The sequence below is a fragment of the Panulirus ornatus genome, chromosome 6 (genome assembly GCF_036320965.1).
Source record: "Panulirus ornatus isolate Po-2019 chromosome 6, ASM3632096v1, whole genome shotgun sequence".
In the NCBI taxonomy this organism is placed as follows: domain Eukaryota; kingdom Metazoa; phylum Arthropoda; class Malacostraca; order Decapoda; family Palinuridae; genus Panulirus; species Panulirus ornatus.
Window position 1 is genome coordinate 1625690 of NC_092229.1, and position 26662 is coordinate 1652351.

Here is a 26662-nt window from a genome sequence, read left to right on the forward strand (position 1 = left end):
ACCTCTGTGTCATCTGGAGCGTGTGAGGATGTACGCGAAACTCAGGTGGGATATACCACCTCCCGCTGCTACCGTGTACCTGTATCTAGGTGTCCTGAGGATTAATAATCTTAATATTTGTTCAGGACAATTTTCCAAGCTCCCTTTTCATTCTCAAGCTTTAATATTAGGGATTACTAATAAACGAATTCCTTTTCTCTTTTAGCAAAGTTATTTAGTGTATTTATTTAATGTATGCAATAGATTATAGAGGACTGTGCACCTAGCATAGCATGTTTTATGGCAGGACAGTAAAGTGACCATGTTGAGAGAATTTAATGAACCCGTGTTGGTGAAGGCCTCAGTCGATTTAGGGAGGGAAGAGGCTAGAGAGATTGTGTTTTTGAATTTCCACTGTAGACAAGAAGTGGGAAAAGATTTAGAGGAAACAGATGTTTATACAGAGGTGCCTGATTTGGAAAATTAATATTATACGAAAACTATGTGAAGGATTAACTCTGTTGTGCATATTGTACACCTGTTAATACTGTCAAGTTGTACACATGATAAGAGTGAATGGTAGTGTGAGGGAATGGTTGTACACATGATTAGAGTGAGTGGTAGTGTGAGGGAATGGTTGTACAAATGATTAGAGTGAGTGGTAGTGTGAGGGAATGGTTATACACGATTAGAGTGAGTGGTAGTGTGTGGGAATGGTTGTACACATGATTAGAGTGAATGGTAGTGTGAGGGAATGGTTGTACACATGATTAGAGTGAGTGGTAGTGTGAGGGAATGGTTGTACAAATGATTAGAGTGAGTGGTAGTGTGAGGGAATGGTTATACACGATTAGAGTGAGTGGTAGTGTGAGGGAATGGTTGTACACATGATTAGAGTGAGTGGTAGTGTGAGGGAATGGTTGTACGCATGATTAGAGTGAGTGGTGGTGTGAGGGAATGGTTGTACACATGATTAGAGTGAGTGGTAATGTGAGGAGATGGTTGTACACATGATTAGAGTGAGTAGTAGTGTGAGGGAATGGTTGTACACATGATTAGAGTGAGTGGTAATATGAGGGAATGGTTGTACGCATGATTAGAGTGAGTGGTAGTGTGAGGGAATGGTTGTACGCATGATTAGAGTGAGTGGTAGTGTGAGGGAATGATTGTACGCATGATTAGAGTGAGTGGTAGTGTGAGGGAATGGTTGTACACATGATTAGAGTGAGTGGTAGTGTGAGGGAATGGTTGTACACATGATTAGAGTGAGTGGTAGTGTGAGGGAATAGTTGTACACATGATTAGAGTGAGTAGTAGTGTGAGGGAATGGTTGTACGCATGATTAGAGTGAGTGGTAGTGTGAGGGAATGGTTGTACACATGATTAGAGTGAGTGGTAATGTGAGGGAATGGTTGTACACATGATTAGAGTGAGTAGTAGTGTGAGGGAATGGTTGTACACATGATTAGAGTGAGTGGTAATATGAGGGAATGGTTGTACGCATGATTAGAGTGAGTGGTAGTGTGAGGGAATGGTTGTACGCATGATTAGAGTGAGTGGTAGTGTGAGGGAATGGTTGTACACATGATTAGAGTGAGTGGTAGTGTGAGGGAATGGTTGTACGCATGATTAGAGTGAGTGGTAGTGTGAGGGAATGGTTGTACGCATGATTAGAGTGAGTGGTAGTGTGAGGGAATGGTTGTACACATGATTAGAGTGAGTGGTAGTGTTAGGGAATGGTTGTACACATGATTAGAGTGAGTGGTAGTGTGAGGGAATGGTTGTACACATGATTAGAGTGAGTGGTAGTGTGAGGGAATGGTTGTACACATGATTAGAGTGAGTGGTAGTGTGAGGGAATGGTTACACATGATTAGAGTGAGTGGTAATGTGAGGGAATGGTTGTACAGATGATTAGAGTGAGTGGTAATGTGAGGGAATGGTTGTACACATGATTAGAGTGAGTGGTAGTGTGAGGGAATGGTTGTACACATGATTAGAGTGAGTGGTAGTGTGAGGGAATGGTTGTATATATGATTAGAGTGAGTGGTAGTGTGAGGGAATGGTTGTACACATGATTAGAGTGAGTAGTAGTGTGAGGGAATGGTTGTACACATGATTAGAGTGAGTGTTAGTCTGAGGGAATGGTTGCACTCATGATTTGAGTGAGTGGTAGTGTGAGGGAATGGTTGTACATATGATTAGAGTGAGTGGTAGTGTGAGGGAATGGTTGTACACATGATTAGAGTGAGTGATAGTGTGAGGGAATGGTTGTACGCATGATTAGAGTGAGTGTTAGTGTGAGGGAATGGTTGTACGCATGATTAGAGTGAGTGTTAGTGTGAGGGAATGGTTGTACAGATGATTAGAGTGAGTGGTAATGTGAGGGAATGGTTGTACACATGATTAGAGTGAATGGTAATGTGAGGGAATGGTTGTGCACATGATTAGAGTGAGTGGTAGTGTGAGGGAATGGTTGTACACATGATTAGAGTGAGTGGTAGTGTGAGGGAATGGTTGTAAATGAATATGGAAGAGCAGTCAAGGTTGTATGGTGTCATCGTAATTATTTGATGGATGAGAGTGTGTAAGATGACAGCGAAGTGGCGTCATTTTGGTATGATACACCATGATGGAGCAGGAGCACCATTGTGTGCTGTTAGCTAAATCTGAGGAAGAGTTGGGTGGAGTGGTAGGCCGGTTCTGTGATGTATATGGGAAGTGAATTTTGAAAGTGAATGTGAATTAAAGTAACGCGTTGGTGTCTGAAAGAAAATGGAGGTTAATTCTACAGTCAGTTTGCTTGGTGAAGAACTGTAAGTTGTGAGTGAACTGAATATTTGGGAGTAAAGTTCAGTTAGAATAGAAATGGGAAAAATGAATTTGAGATTAGCGTAAAATAGAGAAAATTTGGCTTACAAGAAGTTTGCCTGAAAATCTCGTCTGAACGCTAGTGAATGGATGTGACAGCCACGTGCTTATACGTAAATCAAGATAGGTCCAGTGTAAGAGCAGAGGAGGCGGTTGATTTAAATATCACACCTGGAAGGAGGAGGAGATACAGACGGAGGATGTGAGAAATACTGCATGAGTAGCAGCATGCTAGGATGCTGTGGTCGGTTATTGTGTGGCAGATGATAGGTCGGTTAGGAATATATAGCAGTACAATAAGGAGATATAAGGAAGAAATGTAGACCACGAGAGATATGGTACATGCTTTCACGAAACCGATCAAGGTAAGAGATATATGAGATAGTGATAGAGAACGACTGAGTGGGGATCAACAGGTGTAGTGGAAGCATTTTCTGTGTTTAGAGTTGATTTTTCTTTTCTTTCCTTTATTTGTAATTACACCAAGACCTTTTTGCAAAGGTTATAGCATTCCAAGGCTGCGCTGCTCCCAGTAGCTGGGAAATATGAATTCCTGTGGAGTGAGAAGCTCTGACGAAACCATACTTGCTGTAGTGCAGCTTCACTAAAGTGACTTTTCTTTCACTTCGAACTGGTAGAGTCCGGTAACACATGAAGCCAGTCCCACTTAACGAGTGAATTTAGCATTTAAAGTGAAAATGTAAGAAATACTTTTATGAGTGTAGAAATATACGTTTAACTGTAACACGCAGGTTGTGTAGGAATGATATTACTGAGACTGTATGTACCTGATCTACCACATTAAACCGAGAATAATAATGATAGATACATTGACAACATTTGATGTCTGTGGTTAGCTAGCCTGCATGTGTACCACCACCACTAGGTGACCTGAAGCAGTGCTGTACCTGTGGCTGGCCTGCTTCAGCTGCACCTTCATTATGCCACAACACGATAGTCATTATGGCAGACGTGGCCGCTGTATGCCCTACCATGCACTTCTCCTACTAACTTGTACGCCTTTGGTTCCGTAACGGCGCAGCCATGAGTACACATAATGTTTCTTAGTCAGGAGGCAGACGAAGTACAAGATGCAAATATGTGTTTATGCAAAACATAATTTACTCAATAACTGTTTCGCAGGACAATGTACGAGAATAGAACAATGAAGACATTTGATTTAGCTTGTCTTTGGGACGATTAAGACGAGGGATGTATAGTAGATGGCAAATACAGCTGTGATGTATAGTAGATGGCAGATACAGCTGTGATGTATAGTAGATGGCAAATACAGCTGTGATGTATAGTAGATGGCAAATACAGCTGTGATGTATAGTAGATGGCAAATACAGCTGTGATGAGCCAAGACATGACTCGACCAAGAGAAGACGGGAAAGAGTATAAGGAAATGGGGGAATGTATGAGTCGTCAGTGTTCTTTTTTATCTGTTGAGGAAAGGAAATCATTGATAAAAAGAAGGAAGAGCATAAGAGGTAGGCCGGAAGAACGGCCACTGTTCATAACGAAAGAGTTAGAGGCTAATCTATCCACAGCTATAGAGTTCCATCAAGCAGAGAGGAAACCAGAAAAGCGTTGGAGGAAAGGCGAAAAAGAAGAGCTTGGAGATCACACCTCGATGACACACCGTCTCACATGCTTTCGATTTATGAAAGCTTACAACATAAGATGCCCCAGCCTCCCACACATGTCGACCAGACATGAGAAAGATAGGAAAGGCTATCACAATTGGACATCGCCTTGTAAAAGTCATATTGAAACAAATGGGGCTTAAGAAAAGATTGGAAAACCCTGGAAATAAAAGTGAAAGTACTTGGATACTAATTGGAAGATTTAAAAAGGTCACATTTTTCAGGAATAGAATTACCAGTTCTTGTTTCCAAGAAAGGGAAAAGTTTTGACACTTAAATAGAAGCGGGAAGGAGAAGTAAGCATGAGTTTACAAGCACATTCCTTTACAACGCAGGGAAATGTGTCAACCAGTCCACCTTAAACCTTGCGTATGTCCAAAGAGAAAAGATCCTTTATCAATACACAAAGAGATACTAGGGAAGTGCTTAGGTCTGATGAGAAGTGCTTCATAGAATAAGAGAAAGTTCGAGTCATACAAAGTAGAGTTAAATGAGGAAGGAGAACCAAAAAGAGTTGCTCTGTTCATTAGGTCTGACAGCTATAATGTCACTGGAACAGGGTGGTAAGGGGAAGGTAGGACGATAGTAATTCTTAGAGATACTTTTGTCTGAGGGCCAGAAAGACCTATCAGTGAAAAATCATAAAAGCAATATATTTGCAGTAATTTCGGGAAGTTGGAGGAAAGAGAGTATTTCCGGCCCCATGCCCATGGTTGAACTTCGGTTAGTAGGGAGAGATATCTTGACTCTTCCTGCAGTGATAATCTCAGTTTGACGAAGATAGATGCATCACCCGAGGAGAGGCAGGAATCGTCACGTGGAAAGTCAAATATTAATTTGTATAGTGTGTCCAGTAGTACGAGTGAGGTAACGTTTAGAGGAGGCAACTGGAGAGGGAGATGCGCTGTTGTAAGTTAACGTTTCCAAGATTGTAGTCAGACGAAAGTGTAGTCAGACGAACCAAGTCGGGGGCGAAAGTATTTAGTCAGACGAAAGTGTAGTCAGACGAACCAAGTCGGGGGCGAAAGTATTTACATATAGTGTGCAGGATTGAAGATGAAACGCAAATCCAGATTGCTGGGGATTAATCGTGGCCTGGGTGTGGAAAGGAAGCTGTGGTTTCGGTGCATTATACATGACAGATAGAGACTGTCTGTATCCTTGCGCTACCTCGCTAATGCGGGAGACAGCGAGAGTATAATAATAATGATATATATATATATATATATATATATATATATATATATATATATATATATATATATATATATATATATATATATATATATGAACATGCAGGAGGGTGAAAGGAGGGCAAGGAATAGAGTGAATTGGAGCGATGTGGTATACCGGGGTTGACGTGCTGTCAGTGGATTGAAGCAGGGCATGTGAAGCGTCTGGGGTGAGCCATGGAAGGCTGTGTAGGTATGTATATTTGCGGGTGTGGACGTATGTATGGGGGGGGGGGGGTTGGGCCATTTCTTTCGTCTGTTTCCTTGCGCTACCTCGCAAACGCGGGAGACAGCTACAAAGTATAAAAAAAAAAAAAAAAAAAATATATATATATATATATATATATATATATATATATATATATATATATATATATATATATATTGTATGGAAAAACAAGAAAGCTAACAGCATCTTGAAAAACAAAAATAGATGGGTTCTGAGATCATTAGGGCTATACCTTATAAGTTTGTTAAATAAGATTTCAGTGATGATGTTAGGATAAGAATTCTTAGGGCATCGAAAGTTTAATGGAAGAGAGCAACGAATACACAACAGATGTACCCACTCACTGTTAGAAAATGTAGTGTCCCTTAAGGTTTGGATAAAACAAAAATAAGTTTTGTGGGTATGCATATGACTTGCCGGAAGAACTTTTTTATGGATGAGAGAAATAGGGGTAAGTCAAGAGTACAGCATTTCTCAGCTGACAGTGAAATCTAACTCAGATGAGTATTTGATATAAACATTGGAGAAATGGCTGAATTTTGAATACTTCAGCATGAGAAGAAATTATATAAGAGAATCAACCTGCGAAAGGCACTTAGGGAAGAACCCAATGCCTAACATTATTCTAGAAAATCATATGAAAAGAATCGCGGTGAGAATGCTCATGTCTTAATTTATGTCAGAATAACCTTGAAGTTTATAGATTAAGAGACACTAATGATACCTTTGAAGTATATTCAGTGTAGAGGACACCCCTACAAACACCCTCAAATTGGTTACATTAAAGGAAAGATTAAAGTAGATAAGATATGATACTTGAATTCCTCGGGATTATGCTGGATGGTAACATGAGTCATTTCAGAACAAGGAAAAGTTATTATGGAAGGGCAGAACCGAAGTAAGTTGGAGACTTGGAAAGAATGTTGGAAAGCATCTGTGTAGGAACAGAGCTGAAGAGATGGAATACGGGATTCGGGAGCAGTGCTGGACAGGTGGAACATTTCAGTTGAGGATATGTTGAAAGCTGATAACATAGAAAAGATCAACTTTAGTATATTAGAAATTATAGATTAACTTACGTTGGACCATGATTATAAGCTCTCACCCATACTCAGGGGCGTATCTAGGGGAAATATTGGCTATGGCAAGCACTGAAATTGCGCCCCTGGCTTGATTAATAATGTACATACAGTGGATGTATATAAGAATATATACAGTGTGATTATATACTGTTGAGGAGTTAGGTCAGACTTGAATTTATTTAAACTCTTAAAGACTTAAAGACTTATTTGATCAAAATTGTAACATAGAAGAGATAATGCAACTGATAGTAGCAAAATATTACTTTAGTTGAAAAGTAGGCGAGTTTCTTTTTCATCTCAAAACCAAACCGATAAAGATGTCAGTCGGGTAACATTGGTCAAAAAACAAACCTGTTGAGTGACGACTTCCTGCCACAGAATTCCCTTCAGTAAGTTGGGCTTCCGCATTTAAGTGTATGGATAAGGAAAGGTTAGTAAGTTATTCAGAGCGTAAACTAAAGCTAGATCATGCCTCTCATATCTGGTCACTTTACCTAAAGAATAACAAAGATATAACTGAGAGAGTACATAGAAAAGCGACCAAGATACTACCTAAATTAAGATAGCTGCGCTGCTGTGAGAGGCTGATGGCAAAGTTCATCTTCAATGAGGAAGAAAAGAGTGTGGTGACGATGAAGACTGAGAATAGTTCTTTATGAGGTGTAATACCACAGTAACCAGAAGGTTGGCAGTAAGCTTGTTAGAAAGAACTTAAAGAATTAATGTTTACTACAACGTGGTAGGTGGTTAAATTAGACTAGACAAAAAGAATGTCATTAGTACAGTATACAGATGTTTAAATGTCTGAGTTCGTAAGATGTAGTAGAACTCCCTGTATAGTACAATTAATTGATTGCACACATACACACACACACACACTCACATTTAAATGTATATTTCTGACCTGAAGGGGAACTACAAGCTGATCAGCTATTGTATAAAAATTATTTCTGTGGCGGTTATCATCAGAAAGTTGAAAGCTAACTTTATATGCAGTGCTGGTGGTGGAGATCTTCAGCGTCTGCTGGATGAGGCTGTTTCCCTCCCAGAGTCCGAGGTCAGAGGTCTCCTGCAACAAGTTCTTCGTGGTCTGGCCTTCCTCCATGCTCATGCAATTGCACATCTTGACATCAAAGTAAGTTTCATTTTGTACCAGATATTTTATGTACAGCATTACTACCTGTTGCCTTAAGCTTTAAAGGAAAAGATGCCTTTATTCAAGCTACAGTTTTTTTTAATAAAGATATTTGCAACTTAGCAAAGCAATAAAGGTTTAGAAAGATTATATCCCCCTTTGTATGCACTGTACTTGGCATCTCAAGATTATTTTGCTTGTTTCTGGAATCTACAGAAACATGGGTTTTGTGCAGCTCAAAAAAAAATTGATAAATGAAAATTACAGGTTAGCAACTATGGCTGATATCACAGTGTCTTTTGCCCTTATGTAAAAACAGAGGGGACAAGAGTGACTGCTCGAATTACAGAGGTATTACTCTTTTGAGTATAGGTGGTAATGTGTGCCTCACCCACATGTGGACAGTTGGCAGTCTGTCCTTAAACATACAATCTCTCCATTTCACACATTACTCTTGACAACCCTTGCATAACTCGTTTTTCTTGAGTCTAAATTTTTCTGCAGTGCTATTTCCTATACCTGCCTTTTAGCAAAATGGTAGGAACAGTAGATAGTAGTAGGTAGGAACATTAGATAGGTAAGGTAGAAACATTAGGTATAAGTAGTAGGTAGGAACATTAGACAGGGGTTTAAAGTAGAAACATTAGGTAAAAATGGTAGGTAGGAACATTAGCTTGGAGCATTAGGTAGCGGTAGTAGGTTGGAGTATGAAGTGGGAAAATTAGGTAGGCACATTAGGTAACAGCAGTTGGTGGGAACAGTAGGTAGGAACCTCTGGTAGGTAGGAACATTAGCTGGGAGCATTAGGTAGCGGTAGTAGGTTGGAGTATGAAGTGGGAAAATTAGGTTGGCACATTAGGTAACAGCAGTTGGTGGGAACAGTAGGTAGGAACCTCTGAAAACACTGCGCTAGAGTTGCCCTTCTTCCAGTGGCCAGTTAACGGTGATGCACCAAAGGTTCGGAGGTGGCACTGGAGTTCACCAGTCATGGAGACTCTTTTGCCATGGCCACCCTCTTGAGGGAGTTTCCAAAGGGAACAGGCATCAGAAATATAGATAGATAGATGTTGCACAGGGTCCCGGGTTCGATCCTGGTTGTTAGAGGTTTGTATGTTCTATGAAGGTGCGCGTTTCTGTGCACTATTTTCGTATAGATAGATGTGTATGGGAAAGTGGTAATCAAAAGAGGGGGTAGCATGTAAATAGCTTCAAACAGGGGAATGAAAATGTGGATTCAGGATTGGTAGAAGATATATGGATCATGTTCCTTATCTGAAAGATTTATAAGAAATGTTTTTAGAATGAGAGGGGTTTGCATGCAGTATTTAGAGAAAGAGTATGATAGGGTTAGCAGAGTTTCCTTGTCAGAGCTATCAGGAATATATTTGATGTAGAAGGAATGCTACTAAATGCAGCTAGATTTTTTATCATGAAAGTTGGAAGGGAGGGTAAATGCTTCCAGATGAACATGGTTCTGTTTCAAGGATGTGTGCTGTTATAACTATTTAATCTCTCATTGGACAGGGTGGTGAGGGAGGTGAATACATGGGTCTTGGAGTGAGAGGCAGGCTCACAATATTCTAGAGGAAAGGCATGGGAAAGTTGTCATAAATTGTTTGCAGATGACCTGGCTATGGTGGCAAACTCAAAAGAGAAACTTGAGAAGCTGGTGTCTGAATTTGTGAATTTGTGAAAGGAGGAAGGCAAGTGTTAATGTAAACAAATGCATTGTAAAGGCATGTGGCAAGGGGACCAGATGTATCTGAGTTTGATTTTAAATGAGGGAAATTTACTCGATGAATTGAAAAGTGTGTGAAAGGAAAAGTCACTGTTTTGTAGGGCAAAGATGAATATATTTCAGGTACAGTTTTTCCAGGTGTGTTGAATGGCAGTTAATTTTAGGCCCTGGTTACAGAACACAGAAGATAGATTTTTCAGAAATAGACTGCTTGTGTACAATGTGTTGTGAAGCTAATTTCTCATGATAGGAGTGACTTAGTGAGAGGTGTGGTAGTATACAGTCTGAGAGAGATGAACTTATTGAAAGAGTATAGACATATGGAGAGGATAAGCAAAGAAAGATGGATGAAGAGGATCTATGTTTTAGAAGTGCTGGGAAGAAGTTGGAATACGAGCCTACCTATGAGCGCAAAGGATAAGATATTATCATGATAAGGGCGAGGAGGTAACATTCACAATTTTTATTGTTTGCTGAATAACACTGTTTCTCTGAACCATCATGTCTTGCTCACTGTAGAATGCTGTTTTTTCAGTGATCGATCCTTTAGTGTAGTTATCGATTTGATATTTGCCTGTGGTTATCAAGTTGCACTCCTCTGACCCAGGTGGCTGTCTTGTGGCATTCCCTCCACAACCATACAATCTCTCCTTGTCTTACATAACACTTGATAACACTCAACTCAGTTCATTCTTCATAACTCTAGATTTTCCTGTGGTGGGCTCACCATTGAGCACTAGCCTTGAATTTTGGCAAAATTGTAGTAGCAGTAGATATAAGTAATAGGTAGGTTACATAGGCAAGAGCATTAGGTAGAAACGTTACCCCTCACCCTTCTCTCTTTTACCATGAGTAAATTTAAGGCCTCCACCAGCCTTTTCATATAACTTACTTCTCTTAATTCTGGTACCATCTTTGTTGCCCTCCTCTGGACCTGTGAGCTCTTTGTGCTTCTTTAGGTATGGTGACCAAACCTGAGAAGCATTTTCTAGCTTTAACTTTATATAAGATATGAATAAGTTGCCAGATATTTCTTTATCCATATATTTGAAAACTATTTTGATACTTGCCAGTAGACAGTTTGTCTCCTTGAATATTCTCCTGATATAGGATTCTGACATTGGGTCAGGGATGATGTTGACTTACAAGTCCTTCTCTCATGTAAATGTTTGTGTATTTGTGTGTGTGTGTGTGTGTGTGTGTGTGTGTGTGTGTGTGTGTGCAATTACTTATTTGTCTGTACTGTATGATGAGGGAATTTTACACCCCAGAGGCCCCATCTCTTGAACATTCCTTTGTTATACAGTTTACTAGATTTATGTATGGCTTCTGCATTGACCATGTCCTCAATCATTCTCATCTATTCATCCAACACTATAAAAGACACTTATGTACATATTTTAACAAGTTTTTATCATAATTTCATTTTTGTCATCTGGTTTATGTCATCCTACATCTCTTAATGAACTGTTCACTGTTTTCATCATCGATTTGTTGAAAAACCTAAAGGTTGAGATCAGGTTGATCAGGTCACCCCTCACTTTTCTCTCTTCCGAAGTTGGCAGATTTAAAGCCACAAGCCTTTCCTTGTAACTCAGCTATCTTAATCTGGTACTAGCTTTGTTGTCATACGTTGGACTTACTTTATTAGCACTTTGTGCTTCTTGAGATGTGACCAAATTTGGGAAGCATGTTCTACTTTTGGTATTGTATGTGTCTGTGTGTCTGTGTAATTATTTACCTTCAAGTGGCCCCACCTCTTGAACGTTCTTTCCTATCATACACCATCTTGAATTTATGTATACTGTCTGCTTTCTGCATTAACCATGTCCTCAGTCGGTATGTTCCAGTCATCCAAAACTCTTAAATTATGAAATACCTATTTACATCCTTATTTACAAGTTTCTTTCTGAGTATCATGCTATGTCCTCTAGTTCCTTTATCCCTGCATCTCTTATAGCATTGTCCACTGCCCTTTTTGTTGATCTCTTTTAAGAACTTAAAGGTTGTGATCAGGTTACCCCTCATTCTTCTCTCTTCCAAGGAGGATAGATTTACAGCCTCCAGCCTTTCCCTGTAACTTAGCCCTCTTATTTCTGGTACCTTCTTTGTTGCCCTCCTCTGGACTTTCTCTAGGAGTTCTTTGTGCTTCTTTAAGTGACCAAACTTGAGAAGCATAATCTACTTTTGGCCATATGTAACTCATGAATAATGATTTAGTAACTAATTTAACATTTAGGGAACTCAAAATCTGCTAAGTTCTCTTAAGATACATTGTGTTTTTGAATACCACTTGTTTTAACCTTTGCATCACTGTCTTAGTGAGTTCATAATTTGCCCCAACCTTGAAAGTTCATCCCTCCTCAACCAAATCATGGATATGCACTTATCTGAAGCTCCAGCTTTTTATCAAACTCTGATGGATTCAGTATCATATGTTGTATGGAAGTTCCAGACAGTCACACTCTACGCATCCTTCTCTTTGATCTGAAATTGAGCTCACCATTTCATGGAAGTCTATAAGATTCATTATGCATGACCTCCTTTCCCAGAAACTGTTGCCTACTGGTTAGGTAGTTTCTCCCTTGCAAGTAGACATCAATTTACCTTTTGCTTATCTTTTCCAGTGTTTTACAAACCATGCAAGTTATTTAGACCAGCCTGCTGTTCAGCACCAGTTTTAAGTTCTAGTAATAATGCACTGTTCTATCCATCCAACCAATGTATGCAGTAAAAGAGTATGTAATATCTATTTCATGGTGTGAAGTCTTTTATGATTACCCCAAACACTACTTTTACCAAGCTCACTTCTTTGACATTCTTTCATGTGAATACATCATGTTTTGGTAGTATTATGTACCAAATCTTGTATTACATAAGGATTTTTGCTGCAGTCCTGGAATTTCCTTTCAATTTGAAATCCTTAATATTATTTTTTATGGTGACCAACTTGACATGAGCAAAATGTGCCTCATAGACCATTTCTCATGAAAGGAATAAAGTGAAAGAAATAGAATGCAGAAATTAATCAGGGGTGGGCAGGTGTTTGTAAACCTGACTCTTGGAAATAGAAAGGTTGTAGGAATAGGGAAAGACAAAAGGAAGAAGGGAATTTTATAACATTTAAAACTTTTGGGAAGTAAAGTTTGTGATGTTGATTATGTGGGATTTCTAGGGTATAGTGGAGGATATTGTTTTGCCCGGCATAATGTTATTACAAGGTTGAATAATGATGTTTTGAAATTAGATAAAAAAATGGAAATGAATGCCTCTGGGATAGAAATAGTGGGTGAAATTGGATTTTAGCACTATTAGATTTATTTATTTATTTATTCATTTATTTATTTATTTATTTTGCTTTGTCGCTGTCTCCCGCGTTAGCGAGGTAGCGCAAGGAAACAGACGAAAGAATGGCCCAGCCCACCCACATACACATGAATATACATACATGTCCACACACACAAATATACATACCTATACATCTCAACGTACCCATGTATATACACTCACAGACATACATATATGCACGTGTACATAATTCATACTGTTTGCCTTTATTCATTCCCATCGCCACCCTGCCACACATGTAATAACAACCCCCTCCCCCCTCATGTGTGCGAGGTAGTGCTAGGAAAAGACAACAAAGGCCCCATTTGTTCACACTCAGTCTCTAGCTATCATGTAATAAAGCACCGAAACCACAGCTCCCTTTCCACATCCAGGCCCTAAACAACTTTCCATGGTTTACCCCAGACGCTTCACATGCCCTGGTTCAATCCACTGACAGCACGTCGGCCCCGGTATACCTTATCGTTCCAGTTCACTCTATTCCTTGCACGCCTTTCACCCTCCTGCATGTTCAGGCCCCGATCACTCAAAATCCTTTTCACTCCATCTTTCCACCTCCAATTTGGTCTCCCACTTCTCCTTGTTCCCTCCACCTCTGACACATATATCCTCTTGGTCAATCTTTCCTCACTCATTCTCTCCATGTGACCGAACCATTTCAAAACACCCCCTTCTGCTCTCTCAGCCACACTCTTTTTATTACCACACATCTCTCTTACCCTATTATTACTTACTCGATCAAACCACCTCACACCACATATTGTCCTCAGACATCTCATTTCCAGCACATCCACCCTCCTGTGCACAACTCTATCTATAGCCCATGCCTCGCAACCATACAACATTGTTGGAACCACTATTCCTTCAAACATACCCATTTTTGCTTTCCGAGATAATGTTCTCAACTTCCACACACTCTTCAACGCTCCCAGAATTTTCGCACCCTCCCCCACCCTATGATTCACTTCCGCTGCCAAATCCACTCCCAGATATCTAAAACACTTCACTTCCTCCAGCTTTTCTCCATCCAAACTTACCTCTCATTTGACTTGACCCTCAACCCTACTGTACCTAATAACCTTGCTCTGATTCACATTTACTCTCAACTTTCTTCTCTCACACACTTTACCAAACTCAGTCACCAGCTTCTGCAGTTTTTCACATGAATCAGCCACCAACGCTGTATCATCAGCGAACAACAACTGACTCACTTCACAAGCTCTCTCATCCACAACAGACTTCATACTTGCCCCTCTTTCCAAAACTCTTGCATTCACCTCCCTAACAACCCCATCCATAAACAAATTAAACAACCATGGAGACATCACACACCCCTGTCGCAAACCTACATTCACTGAGAACCAATCACTTTCCTCTCTTCCTACACGTACACATGCCTTACATCCTCGATAAAAACTTTTCACTGCTTCTAACAACCTGCCTTCCACACCATATATTCTTAATACCTTCCACAGAGCATCTCTATCAACTCTATCATATGCCTTTTCCAGATCCATAAATGCTACATACAAATCCATTTGCTTTTCTAAGTATTTCTCACATACATTCTTCAAAGCAAACACCTGATCCACACATCCTCTACCACTTCTGAAACCACACTGCTCTTCCCCAATCTGATGCTCTGTACATGCCTTCACCCTCTCAATCAATACCCTCCCATATAATATACCAGGAATACTCAACAAACTTATACCTCTGTAATTTGAGCACTCACCTTTGTCCCCTTTGCCTTTGTACAATGGCACTATGCAAGCATTCGGCCAATCCTCAGGCACCTCACCATGAGTCATACATACATTAAATAACCTTATCAACCACTCAACAATACAGTCACCCCGTTTTTTAATAAATTCCACAGCAATACCATCCAACCCCGCTGCCTTGCCGGCTTTCATCTTCCGCAAAGCTTTTACTACCTCTTCTCTGTTAACCAAATCATTTTCCCTAACCCTCTCACTTTGCACACCACCTTGACCAAAACACCCTATACCTGCCACTCCATCATCAAACACATTCAACAAACCTTCAAAATACTCACTCCATCTCCTCACATCACCACTACTTGTTATCACCTCCCCATTAGCCCCCTTCACTGAGGTTTCCATTTGTTCCCTTGTCTTACGCACTTTATTTACCTCCTTCCAAAACATCTTTTTATTCTCCCTAAAATTTAATGATTCTCTCTCACCCCAACTCTCATTTGCCCTCTTTTTCACCTCTTGCACCTTTCTCTTGACCTCCTGTCTCTTTCTTTTATACATCTCCCACTCATTTGCATTATTACCCTGCAAAAATCGTCCAAATGCCTCTCTCTTCTCTTTCACTAATAATCTTACTCTTCATCCCACCATTCACTACCATTTCTAATCTGCCCACCTCCCACGCTTCTCATGCCACAAGCATCTTTTGCGCAAGCCATCACTGATTCCCTAAATACATCCCATTCCTCCCCCACTCCCCTTACCTCCTTTGTTCTCACCTTTTTCCATTCTGTACTCAGTCTCTCCTGGTACTTCCTCACACAAGTCTCCTTCCCAAGCTCGCTCACTTTCACCACTCTCTTCACCCCAACATTCTCTCTTCTTTTCTGAAACCCTCTACAAATCTTCACCTTCGCCTCCACAAGATAATGATCAGACCTCCCTCCAGTTGCACCTCTCAGCACATTAACATCCAATAGTCTCTCTTTCGCACGCCTATCAATTAACACGTAATCCAATAACGCTGTCTGGCCATCTCTCCTACTTACATATGTATATTTATGTATATCTCTCTTTTTAAACCAGGTATTTCCCAATCACCAGTCCTTTTTCATCACATAAATCTACAAGCTCTTCACCATTTCCATTTACAACTCTGAACACCCCATGTATACCAGTTATTCCCTCAACTGCCGCATTACTCACCTTTGCATTCAAATCACCCATCACTATAACCTGGTCTCATGCATCAAAACTACTAACATGTTCATTCAGCTGCTCCCAAAACACTTGCCTCTCATGATCTTTCTTCTCATCCCCAGGTGCATATGCACCAATAATCACCCATCTCTCTCCGTCAGCTTTCAGTTTTACCCATATCAATCTAGAGTTTACTTTCTTACACTCTATCACATACTTCCACCACTCCTGTTTCAGGAGTAGTGCTACTCCTTCCCTTGCTCTTGTCCTCTCACCAACCCCTGACTTAACTCCCAAGACATTCCCAAACCACTCTTCCCCTTTACCCTTGAGCTTCATTTCACTCAGAGCCAAAACATCCAGGTTCCTTTCCTCAAACATACTACCTGTCTGTCCTTTTTTCTCATCTTGGTTACATCCACACACATTTAGACACCCCAATCTGAGCCTTCGAGGAGGTTACTTTCTTTCCATTTTGAGATGCTTCATAGGCCCAGATTGATAGAAAAAATATGTTCAGTATGAGAGAAAGAATGAGTTTTTGAATGAGAGGGGGGAAAAGTGAGTTGAAATGGAGTTAAGCTAGCATAGTAATGAACAGAATTATTATGAGAAGAGAGATCATTTATAAAGAGAAGAGAGAGAGTAGGCAATAGGAGAGAACCCTCAGGACCACCACATTGATAGGGTAAGAGGGAGAATTTTTTCTATCACTGATTAGTAAAATGAATGGCCAGAGAGGAAACTATGCGTTAAGGAACAGAAAGATGCTATAGAACCTAAGGAATGGAATTTTTAAAGCAAAGATGTGTCACACCCTGTCATATGCCTTAGAAACATCAAAGACAAAAACACTGCTTTACCAGAATCCCTGAGAGTGGATGACAAAAGAGAAAGGAGAGAAGAACACCAGTAAACATTGGACTATGAAAACCATATTGGTGATCAGAAAGAAGAGAGTAGGATTCTAAGTGCTTTGGAAAGTGAGAGTGAAAGGTGGTTTCCAAGACATGGAAGAAGACAGAAGTCAGAACAATGAGTAATAGTTGGTATCCTTTCCTAGGGATGGGCCATATAAGGCATGCTTCCCAAGAAGTAATAAGAGTCTGGGTTTGTAATTTTTCCCTTCATCTTACCTGTTATTTTGATATCCAGATCTAGATTGCAAATCAATGTGCACAATTCTAAATGGTAGATTAAATTTTATATCTTCCACAGCCTCAGAACTTAGTCATGATGGGTGACTCTCCTGATGTTGGTGTTAAACTGGTGGACTTTGGCTTATCACGTGTCATTACTCAAGGAACTGAAATCACACAGATCAAAGGCACACCAGACTATGTTGGTATGTAGTTGCATATTTCAGTCATTGGGAATTTGATTATGATAGTTGTGCATGCAGATTAAAGTTGATGTAGTTAAACATTGTGTAGTTTCTATCATCCTTTACAAATTTCCATGAAATTACATGTTATTGTGTCCTTTGTCTGTGTGGGGATATGACTCTTGCAGGATGTGTGCAAGAAAAAACCTCAAGCAAACTGATGCAGACTGCTGGAACCACTTGTTGCTAGAAATAAATGTGGTATACAGTAGTAGGAAAATGAGATATGGAAAGTAATGAGAAAGATTAGCAGTCTCATTGGGAATTTGGTTATCACAGTAGTACAAACAATCAAGTAGCACTTAGTTGTACATTTTGCATCATGCTTCACTTGATCACTTAGAGAAAATTTAAGAACATAAGTTATATGGATTGTGTGAATTTCACTATTTGATGAAGTATTACTTTTACTCAAATCCTGAACATCTTTAGAGAAACAAGAATATGAAAATATATGAGAGGTGGCAGAGGAGCTGAAAGTGATCACAGCATAGCATTGAGGGCAAAGGAGCTTAAAGTGATCACAGCATAACATAGTTGTGTCTCTGAGCCAATTAGAGCACAGGTCATGATACCTCTTTAGCCAGTTACAGTGCACTATTCTCACTCTAGTTTGTCTTTGTCATGTCCGGTCTGACTTGTGTTGCACTATATAACTGTTTCTGTTTTTTTTCTCTCTTTCTCTCAATTAATTTTTGTTTTTTCATTTACGACAGAGAATTGTTGATGTCGTATATTGTTTGTTAAAGGCTCTCTTGCCTAACCAAAAGGAAGAACATTACTGTTCTATGTGATGAGTTGTACACTGTTGTCAACCTATGGGCTATAGTAAAACTCTTTTGATTATCATGCTCAATCAATGATGCTTATACTGTACCATACTTTTTGAGTTAAAATGACTCAGAGGTTGATATTGTGTTCATTAATTCCATGCCTTTTCAGATTATCTTTTCTATAATGTATGATATAGATATTCTGCAAGGATTTTGTTAATTGCTTATTGGGTTGACCCAGAGAGGAAATACCTCTGTTTTAGGGTTAATCAGATCAATTACAGAACTCACATTGTATAAAGAACGTTAACCATAACTACTTATTTCACCTACTTCACAGTCATATCATATGATAGCTTGGAAATTTCCTTGGTCTTACCTGTTTAAAACTAGGCCTTACATTTGTCACCATTATGCCATTTGTCAATAATTACTGCTGTATCTTTCTGTTTTTGCTGCTAGATTTCCAGGTGTCTGTACTCTCATTCTCCCTATCAGAATCACGATAGTATTACTTTTATGATATTCATCCCATTACTTGTCTTTTTAATGTTCTGATTGGAGCAGGATCCTCTTCATGTGTATGGTGCTTTTCCTTTCTTGTTTTATCTATATCTTGTTTCTTTTTTTTGTCTCATCATATGTATTACTGGTAGTTTTGTTCTCAAGCTTCTTTTGGATTTACACACTTCCTTTTGATATGTACCATTATAGATCAGATATTAATTTCACTGCTCTTGTTCTTTCCCTTTGTACAGAAAATATGAATTGATTTTGGGATGGTTCTAGTCTGATGTTCCACTTCACTATTATTGTGTGAGGTGTTTGTTGTTACATATGTAAATTTGGATTATTTAATCCCTGTAACACATGTACATTCTTCTGATGTAGATTGACTTCCATTTTCATTTACTAAAGTTTCTGTTATACCATGAGTAGTAAACCAGTCATCTGACACAGAAATTCCCTTAGTGCCATTTCTTTGAACAGTATCATAGAAATTTTAGATCATCAAACTGCACAAATTATTTCCCACATGTTGCCATGGGTGATGAATTAAGTTTGTAGGTTTCGAGTGATTCAGATGGATTTGTGATTAGTATAAGCTGGCATGAGTGACAGGCTTTAACAATATGTTCTGTATCTATATATTTACCTGACCTCTACACTTTTTCATACATTTTTCCTTTTAGAAATGTCTTTAAAGACTTCATATAGTTGTTTTCAGCAAGTAAAGTCTCAGCTAGGATACTTAAAATTTTCGATTCAGGGTTTTACCAATTCTATGGTGTAATTGCAATCCTTACTTTCCCTAACAGTACATCTTTTCAGAATTTTTTTTTAATTTCTTCTGCTGTTACTAATGAATTCGATGTTTTAGATCCATAATGCACAAAATTTTTTTTTTTTTTCTTTGCTTTGTCGCTGTCTCCCGCGTTTGCGAGGTAGCGCAAGGAAACAGACAAAAGAAATGGCCTAACCCACCCCCATACACATGCCTTGATTCAATCCACTGACAGCACGTCAACCCCAGTATACCACATCGCTCCAATTCACTCTATTCTTTGCCCTCCTTTCACCCTCCTGCATGTTCAGGCCCCGATCACACAAAATCTTTTTCACTCCATCTTTCCACCTCCAATTTGGTCTCCCTCTTCTCCTCGTTCCCTCCACCTCCGACACATATATCCTCTTGGTCAATCTTTCCTCACTCATTCTCTCCATGTGACCAAACCATTTCAAAACACCCTCTTCTGCTCTCTCAACCACGCTCTTTTTATTTCCACACATCTCTCTTACCCTTACGTTACTTACTCGATCAAACCACCTCACACCACACATTGTCCTCAAACATCTCATTTCCAGCACATCCATCCTCCTGTGCACAACTCTATCCATAGTCCACGCCTCGCAACCATACAACATTGTTGGAACCACTATTCCTTCAAACATACCCATTTTTGCTTTCCGAGATAATGTTCTCGACTTCCATACATTCTTCAAGGCTCCCAGAATTTTTGCCCCCTCCCCCACCCTATGATCCACTTCCGCTTCCATGGTTCCATCCGCTGCCAGATCCACTCCCAGATATCTAAAACACTTCACTTCCTCCAGTTTTTCTCCATTCAAACTCACCTCCCAATTGAATTGACCCTCAACCCTACTGTACCTAATAACCTTGCTCTTATTCACATTTACTCTTAACTTTCTTCTTTCACACACTTTACCAAACTCAGTCACCAGCTTCTGCAGTTTCTCACATGAATCAGCCACCAGCGCTGTATCATCAGCGAACAACAACTGACTCACTTCCCAAGCTCTCTCATCCCCAACAGACTTCATACTTGCCCCTCTTTCCAAAACTCTTGCATTCACCTCCCTAACAACCCCATCCATAAACAAATTAAACAACCATGGAGACATCACACACCCCTGCCGCAAACCTACATTCACTGAGAACCAATCACTTTCCTCTCTTCTTACACGTACACATGCCTTACATCCTCGATAAAAACTTTTCACTGCTTCTAACAACTTGCCTCCCACACCATATATTCTTAATACCTTCCACAGAGCATCTCTATCAACTCTATCGTATGCCTTCTCCAGATCCATAAATGCTACATACAAATCCATTTGCTTTTCTAAGTATTTCTCACATACATTCTTCAAAGCAAACACCTGATCCACAAAATATAAATGAATTTGTTGTATGAAATTAAGCTATAGATTTATGTCACTGTCATATGTGGAAAATAGTTCTGAATAGTTCACAAAATCTCTTATAAGTAATTTTGCTTTCTTAAAGTAACATAGAGAGGTTTAAAGTGATTTTGCAGTTGGAAACATTCCCAGAAAATGATTAGCGTAATGTTGTTCACTAGTACCAGTGAATACTTTGATTTATCCTTCTTAGAATAGATTAGGAAAAACATTTACTGGAGCACAGTTAGGCTTTTGTGTGTTGGAAGTTGGGGTGTGCACCAAGGGAGAGCAAACATGGCAGATATGTATATTATTATAAAGCACAAATAATAATGCCTTATTCTTTGCTAATGTCAAAATATATCTTGTCTTTGCATCTGTTTATTTATCTCTGTGTTTGTATAATGTATCCTTTTCTTTTATTTGGAGTAAGATGGCACATATTGCATCTTTCCCAACAATATATTGAACTTGGCTATCTCCACACACTCAGATGTAAAAGACTCACTTGCAGTGATCATAAAATATGCCAAGATCTAAACAATAGTGGAGAACACTTCACCTATAGAAGTACTGACGGGTGACTGAGACCTTTCAATGTACTTCCTGTTTTATTTATAGATTGCTTTTTATAGGTCATGTGATAATTTGGTGTTTCATTTTCTTGCTTTTGGTGGTATTTTCATGAATTTCTGAATTTCATATTGTATGTCTTAACTTTACTTCATGTTTTCCAGCTCCTGAGGTGATTAACTTTGAGCCAGTCAGCCTTTCAACTGATATGTGGTAAGTGCTAGTATGCTATGAAAAAAATAGTTGCAGCCCGCCAAAAGAGACTCACTGGCTTAGTAAACTTTTCTTCTTTCTTTACTTTTTTCTTTTGAATAAGAAATTCAGTACTCCTCAGATAAGCTTCTGCAAATTGTCAGTGGTTGAAAAAAAAACTCTATGCAACACCAGAGACTTGGGTCAGGTGGTTGACTGTGAAGTTTTTTGTTTCCCTCAGAAGGCTTGTTCATATACTGTTTATGAATACTCTCTAGAGATATCAGAGAAAATCTAGACTGAAGTGTAGGAATTACAAGTGGATTAGTAAGGAAATATGAATGCAAGTTATGGATGTGATCTTAAAGTCATTGTCTGTAATATTGCCTTCATCACTTTACCAAAAGAACATTTATTAAGAGAGGAATTGTTTACAATGGAAACAATTAACTTTCATTTGGAAGTTGACTTACCCTCTCATTATGTCTTTATTTGTATTTCCTTGTCCCCCTTTGTCACCTTTTTCACATTTCTTACTCTTCTAAGTCTTTGTGTGATTAGGGGGTTCAGGAAGGGTCTAAGCTTTTGCCTCAAGAAAAAGGCTAAGGGATGGAGTAGTATGAAAAACAACTGTCCCTTTGATGTATGCCTTGCCCTACAAATTGATGATATGCATAACCATTCTATTACTGATGGTCACAGCTTCACCGAGGATCTTCTCTGTGATTCATTCCCTTGCTAGATTTGCCATTCCTTGACAGGTTTCTTTAAACCTAACCTCACTCTATGTGGTAAAGTCTTCTAAGCAATAGAGCTATTGAGATGAACAGGGTTCACTGACATGCACAGCTCAGTGAATCATTTCCACTTCGACAAAAGTTGCACAGATGAAATAATTAGGGTTCCAAGGTTCATGTGCCGTGAGACTAAAACAGAGTTAAGGATAACATGTCAGTTCTCTTCCTAAATACAAAGAATTCTGTTCATATACAACAGATTCCATATGGATACCGTGAGTGTGCTTGGATATAGTGGATTCTGCTTTGATACTATACAGTGAGTCCCTTCTTTTCCTCATCATTTCCTTGATATGAGCTTCCTTCTCCTACAAAGTCCTGCTTTACTGTAATTCATTCTGGCTGGTGTATAGGCCTGCTTTAATACTATACAGTGAGTCCCCTCTTTTCCTCATCATTTCCTTGATATGAGCTTCCTTCTCCTACAAAGTTCTGCTTTACTGTAATTCATTCTGGCTTGTGTGTAGGCCCAGATAACACTTCTAACTTTTGCTGTAATGGAGTTTATTTGTTATAAGCTTCATCCTGGGAGAGACAAAAATAACAAAGGAAGAAGCACAGGAGTTGGTGATGATGGCAGCTTAATAAGATTATCACTTTAATTGCCAAATGTTTACTCTTGTTTTTGTATTTGCTTACTCTTCACAAGTACTTTTCTAGACATTGTGTTATCTAATAAGACCAGAAACAAACAGTCATACATTAAGCATCATAAATCTTTTTTACAATATATGATATCCTCCATGACATTTTTTTTTTTTTTATACTTTGTCGCTGTCTCCCGCGTTTGCGAGGTAGCGCGAGGAAACAGACGAAAGAAATGGCCCAACCCCCATACACACGTACATACACACGTCCACACACGCAAATATACATACCTACACAGCTTTCCATGGTTTACCCCAGACGCTTCACATGCCTTGATTCAATCCACTGACAGCACGTCAACCCCTGTATACCACATCGCTCCAATTCACTCTATTCCTTGCCCTCCTTTCACCCTCCTGCATGTTCAGGCCCCGATCACACAAAATCTTTTTCACTCCATCTTTCCACCTCCAATTTGGTCTCCCTCTTCTCCTCGTTCCCTCCACCTCCGACACATATATCCTCTTGGTCAATCTTTCCTCACTCATTCTCTCCATGTGCCCAAACCATTTCAAAACACCCTCTTCTGCTCTCTCAACCACGCTCTTTTTATTTCCACACATCTCTCTTACCCTTACGTTACTTACTCGATCAAACCACCTCACACCACACATTGTCCTCAAACATCTCATTTCCAGCACATCCATCCTCCTGCGCACAACTCTATCCATAGCCCACGCCTCGCAACCATACAACATTGTTGGAACCACTATTCCTTCAAACATACCCATTTTTGCTTTCCGAGATAATGTTCTCGACTTCCACACATTTTTCAAGGCTCCCAAAATTTTCGCCCCCTCCCCCACCCTATGATCCACTTCCGCTTCCATGGTTCCATCCGCTGACAGATCCACTCCCAGATATCTAAAACACTTCACTTCCTCCAGTTTTTCTCCATTCAAACTCACCTCCCAATTGACTTGACCCTCAACCCTACTGTACCTAATAACCTTGCTCTTATTCACATTTACTCTTAACTTTCTTCTTCCACACACTTTACCAAACTCAGTCACCAGCTTCTGCAGTTTCTCACATGAATCAGCCACCAGCGCTGTATCATCAGCGAACAACAACTGACTCACTTCCCAAGCTCTCTCATCCCCAACAGACTTCATACTTGCCCCTCTTTCCAGGACTCTTGCATTTACCTCCCTAACAACCCCATCCATAAACAAATTAAACAACCATGGAGACATCACACACCCCTGCCGCAAACCTACATTCACTGAGAACCAATCACTTTCCTCTCTTCCTACACGTACACATGCCTTACATCCTCGATAAAAACTTTTCACTGCTTCTAACAACTTGCCTCCCACACCATATATTCTTAATACCTTCCACAGAGCATCTCTATCAACTCTATCATATGCCTTCTCCAGATCCATAAATGCTACATACAAATCCATTTGCTTTTCTAAGTATTTCTCACATACATTCTTCAAAGCAAACACCTGATCCACACATCCTCTACCACTTCTGAAACCGCACTGCTCTTCCCCAATCTGATGCTCTGTACATGCCTTCACCCTCTCAATCAATACCCTCCCATATAGTTTACCAGGAATACTCAACAAACTTATACCTCTGTAATTTGAGCACTCACTCTTATCCCCTTTGCCTTTGTACAATGGCACTATGCACGCATTCCGCCAATCCTCAGGCACCTCACCATGAGTCATACATACATTAAATAACCTTACCAACCAGTCAACAATACAGTCACCCCCTTTTTTAATAAATTCCACTGCAATACCATCCAAACCTGCTGCCTTGCCGGCTTTCATCTTCCGCAAAGCTTTTACTACCTCTTCTCTGTTTACCAAATCATTTTCCCTAACCCTCTCACTTTGCACACCACCTCGACCCAAACACCCTATATCTGCCACTCTGTCATCAGACACATTCAACAAACCTTCAAAATACTCATTCCATCTCCTTCTCACATCACCACTACTTGTTATCACCTCCCCATTTACGCCCTTCACTGAAGTTCCCATTTGCTCCCTTGTCTTACGCACCCTATTTACCTCCTTCCAGAACATCTTTTTATTCTCCCTAAAATTTACTGATAGTCTCTCACCCCAACTCTCATTTGCCCTTTTTTTCACCTCTTGCACCTTTCTCTTGACCTTCTGTCTCTTTCTTTTATACTTCTCCCACTCAATTGCATTTTTTCCCTGCAAAAATCGTCCAAATGCCTCTCTCTTCTCTTTCACTAATACTCTTACTTCTTCATCCCACCACTCACTACCCTTTCTAAACAGCCCACCTCCCACTCTTCTCATGCCACAAGCATCTTTTGCGCAATCCATCACTGATTCCCTAAATACATCCCATTCCTCCCCCACTCCCCTTACTTCCATTGTTCTCACCTTTTTCCATTCTGTACACAGTCTCTCCTGGTACTTCCCCACACAGGTCTCCTTCCCAAGCTCACTTACTCTCACCACCTTCTTCACCCCAACATTCACTCCTCTTTTCTGAAAACCCATACTAATCTTCACCTTAGCCTCCACAAGATAATGATCAGACATCCCTCCAGTTGCACCTCTCAGCACATTAACATCCAAAAGTCTCTCTTTCGCACGCCTGTCAATTAACACGTAATCCAATACCGCTCTCTGGCCATCTCTCCTGCTTACATAAGTATACTTATGTATATCTCGCTTTTTAAACCAGGTATTCCCAATCATCAGTCCTTTTTCAGCACATAAATCTACAAGCTCTTCACCATTTCCATTTACAACACTGAACACCCCATGCATACCAATTATTCCCTCAACTGCCACATTACTCACCTTTGCATTCAAATCACCCATCACTATAACCCGGTCTCGTGCATCAAAACCGCTAACACACTCATTCAGCTGCTCCCAAAACACTTGCCTCTCATGATCTTTCTTCTCATGCCCAGGTGCATATGCACCAATAATCACCCACCTCTCTCCATCAACTTTCAATTTTACCCATATTAATCGAGAATTTACTTTCTTACATTCTATCACATACTCCCACAACTCCTGCTTCAGGAGTATTGCTACTCCTTCCCTTGCTCTTGTCCTCTCACTAACCCCTGACTTCACTCCCCAGACATTTCCAAACCACTCTTCCCCTTTACCCTTGAGCTTCGTTTCACTCAGAGCCAAAACATCCAGGTTCCTTTCCTCAAACATACTACCTATCTCTCCTTTTTTCACATCTTGGTTACATCCACACACATTTAGGCACCCCACTCTGAGCCTTCGAGGAGGATGATCACTCCCCGCGTGACTCCTTCTTCTGTTTCCCATTTTAGAAAGTTAATACAAGGAGGGGAGGATTTCCGGCCCCCCGCTCCCGTCCCCTCTAGTCGCTTTCTACGACACGCGAGGAATACGTGGGAAGTATTCTTTCACCCCTATC

The 26662-nt window shown here is 39.9% G+C and overlaps 1 protein-coding gene across 2 annotated transcripts in view; it reads left to right on the forward strand.

Moving 5' to 3' along the window:
- The window catches only part of LOC139748985 (uncharacterized), a 261271-nt gene that overhangs the window by 222059 nt on the left and 12550 nt on the right, over positions 1 to 26662 (forward strand). For both annotated transcript variants that reach the window (XM_071662339.1, XM_071662338.1), the window contains 3 exons: positions 8039 to 8177; positions 17403 to 17529; positions 21785 to 21833. In XM_071662339.1, the coding sequence (XP_071518440.1) occupies positions 8039 to 8177; positions 17403 to 17529; positions 21785 to 21833 (315 nt within the window). The remainder of the gene's footprint in view (positions 1 to 8038; positions 8178 to 17402; positions 17530 to 21784; positions 21834 to 26662) is intronic.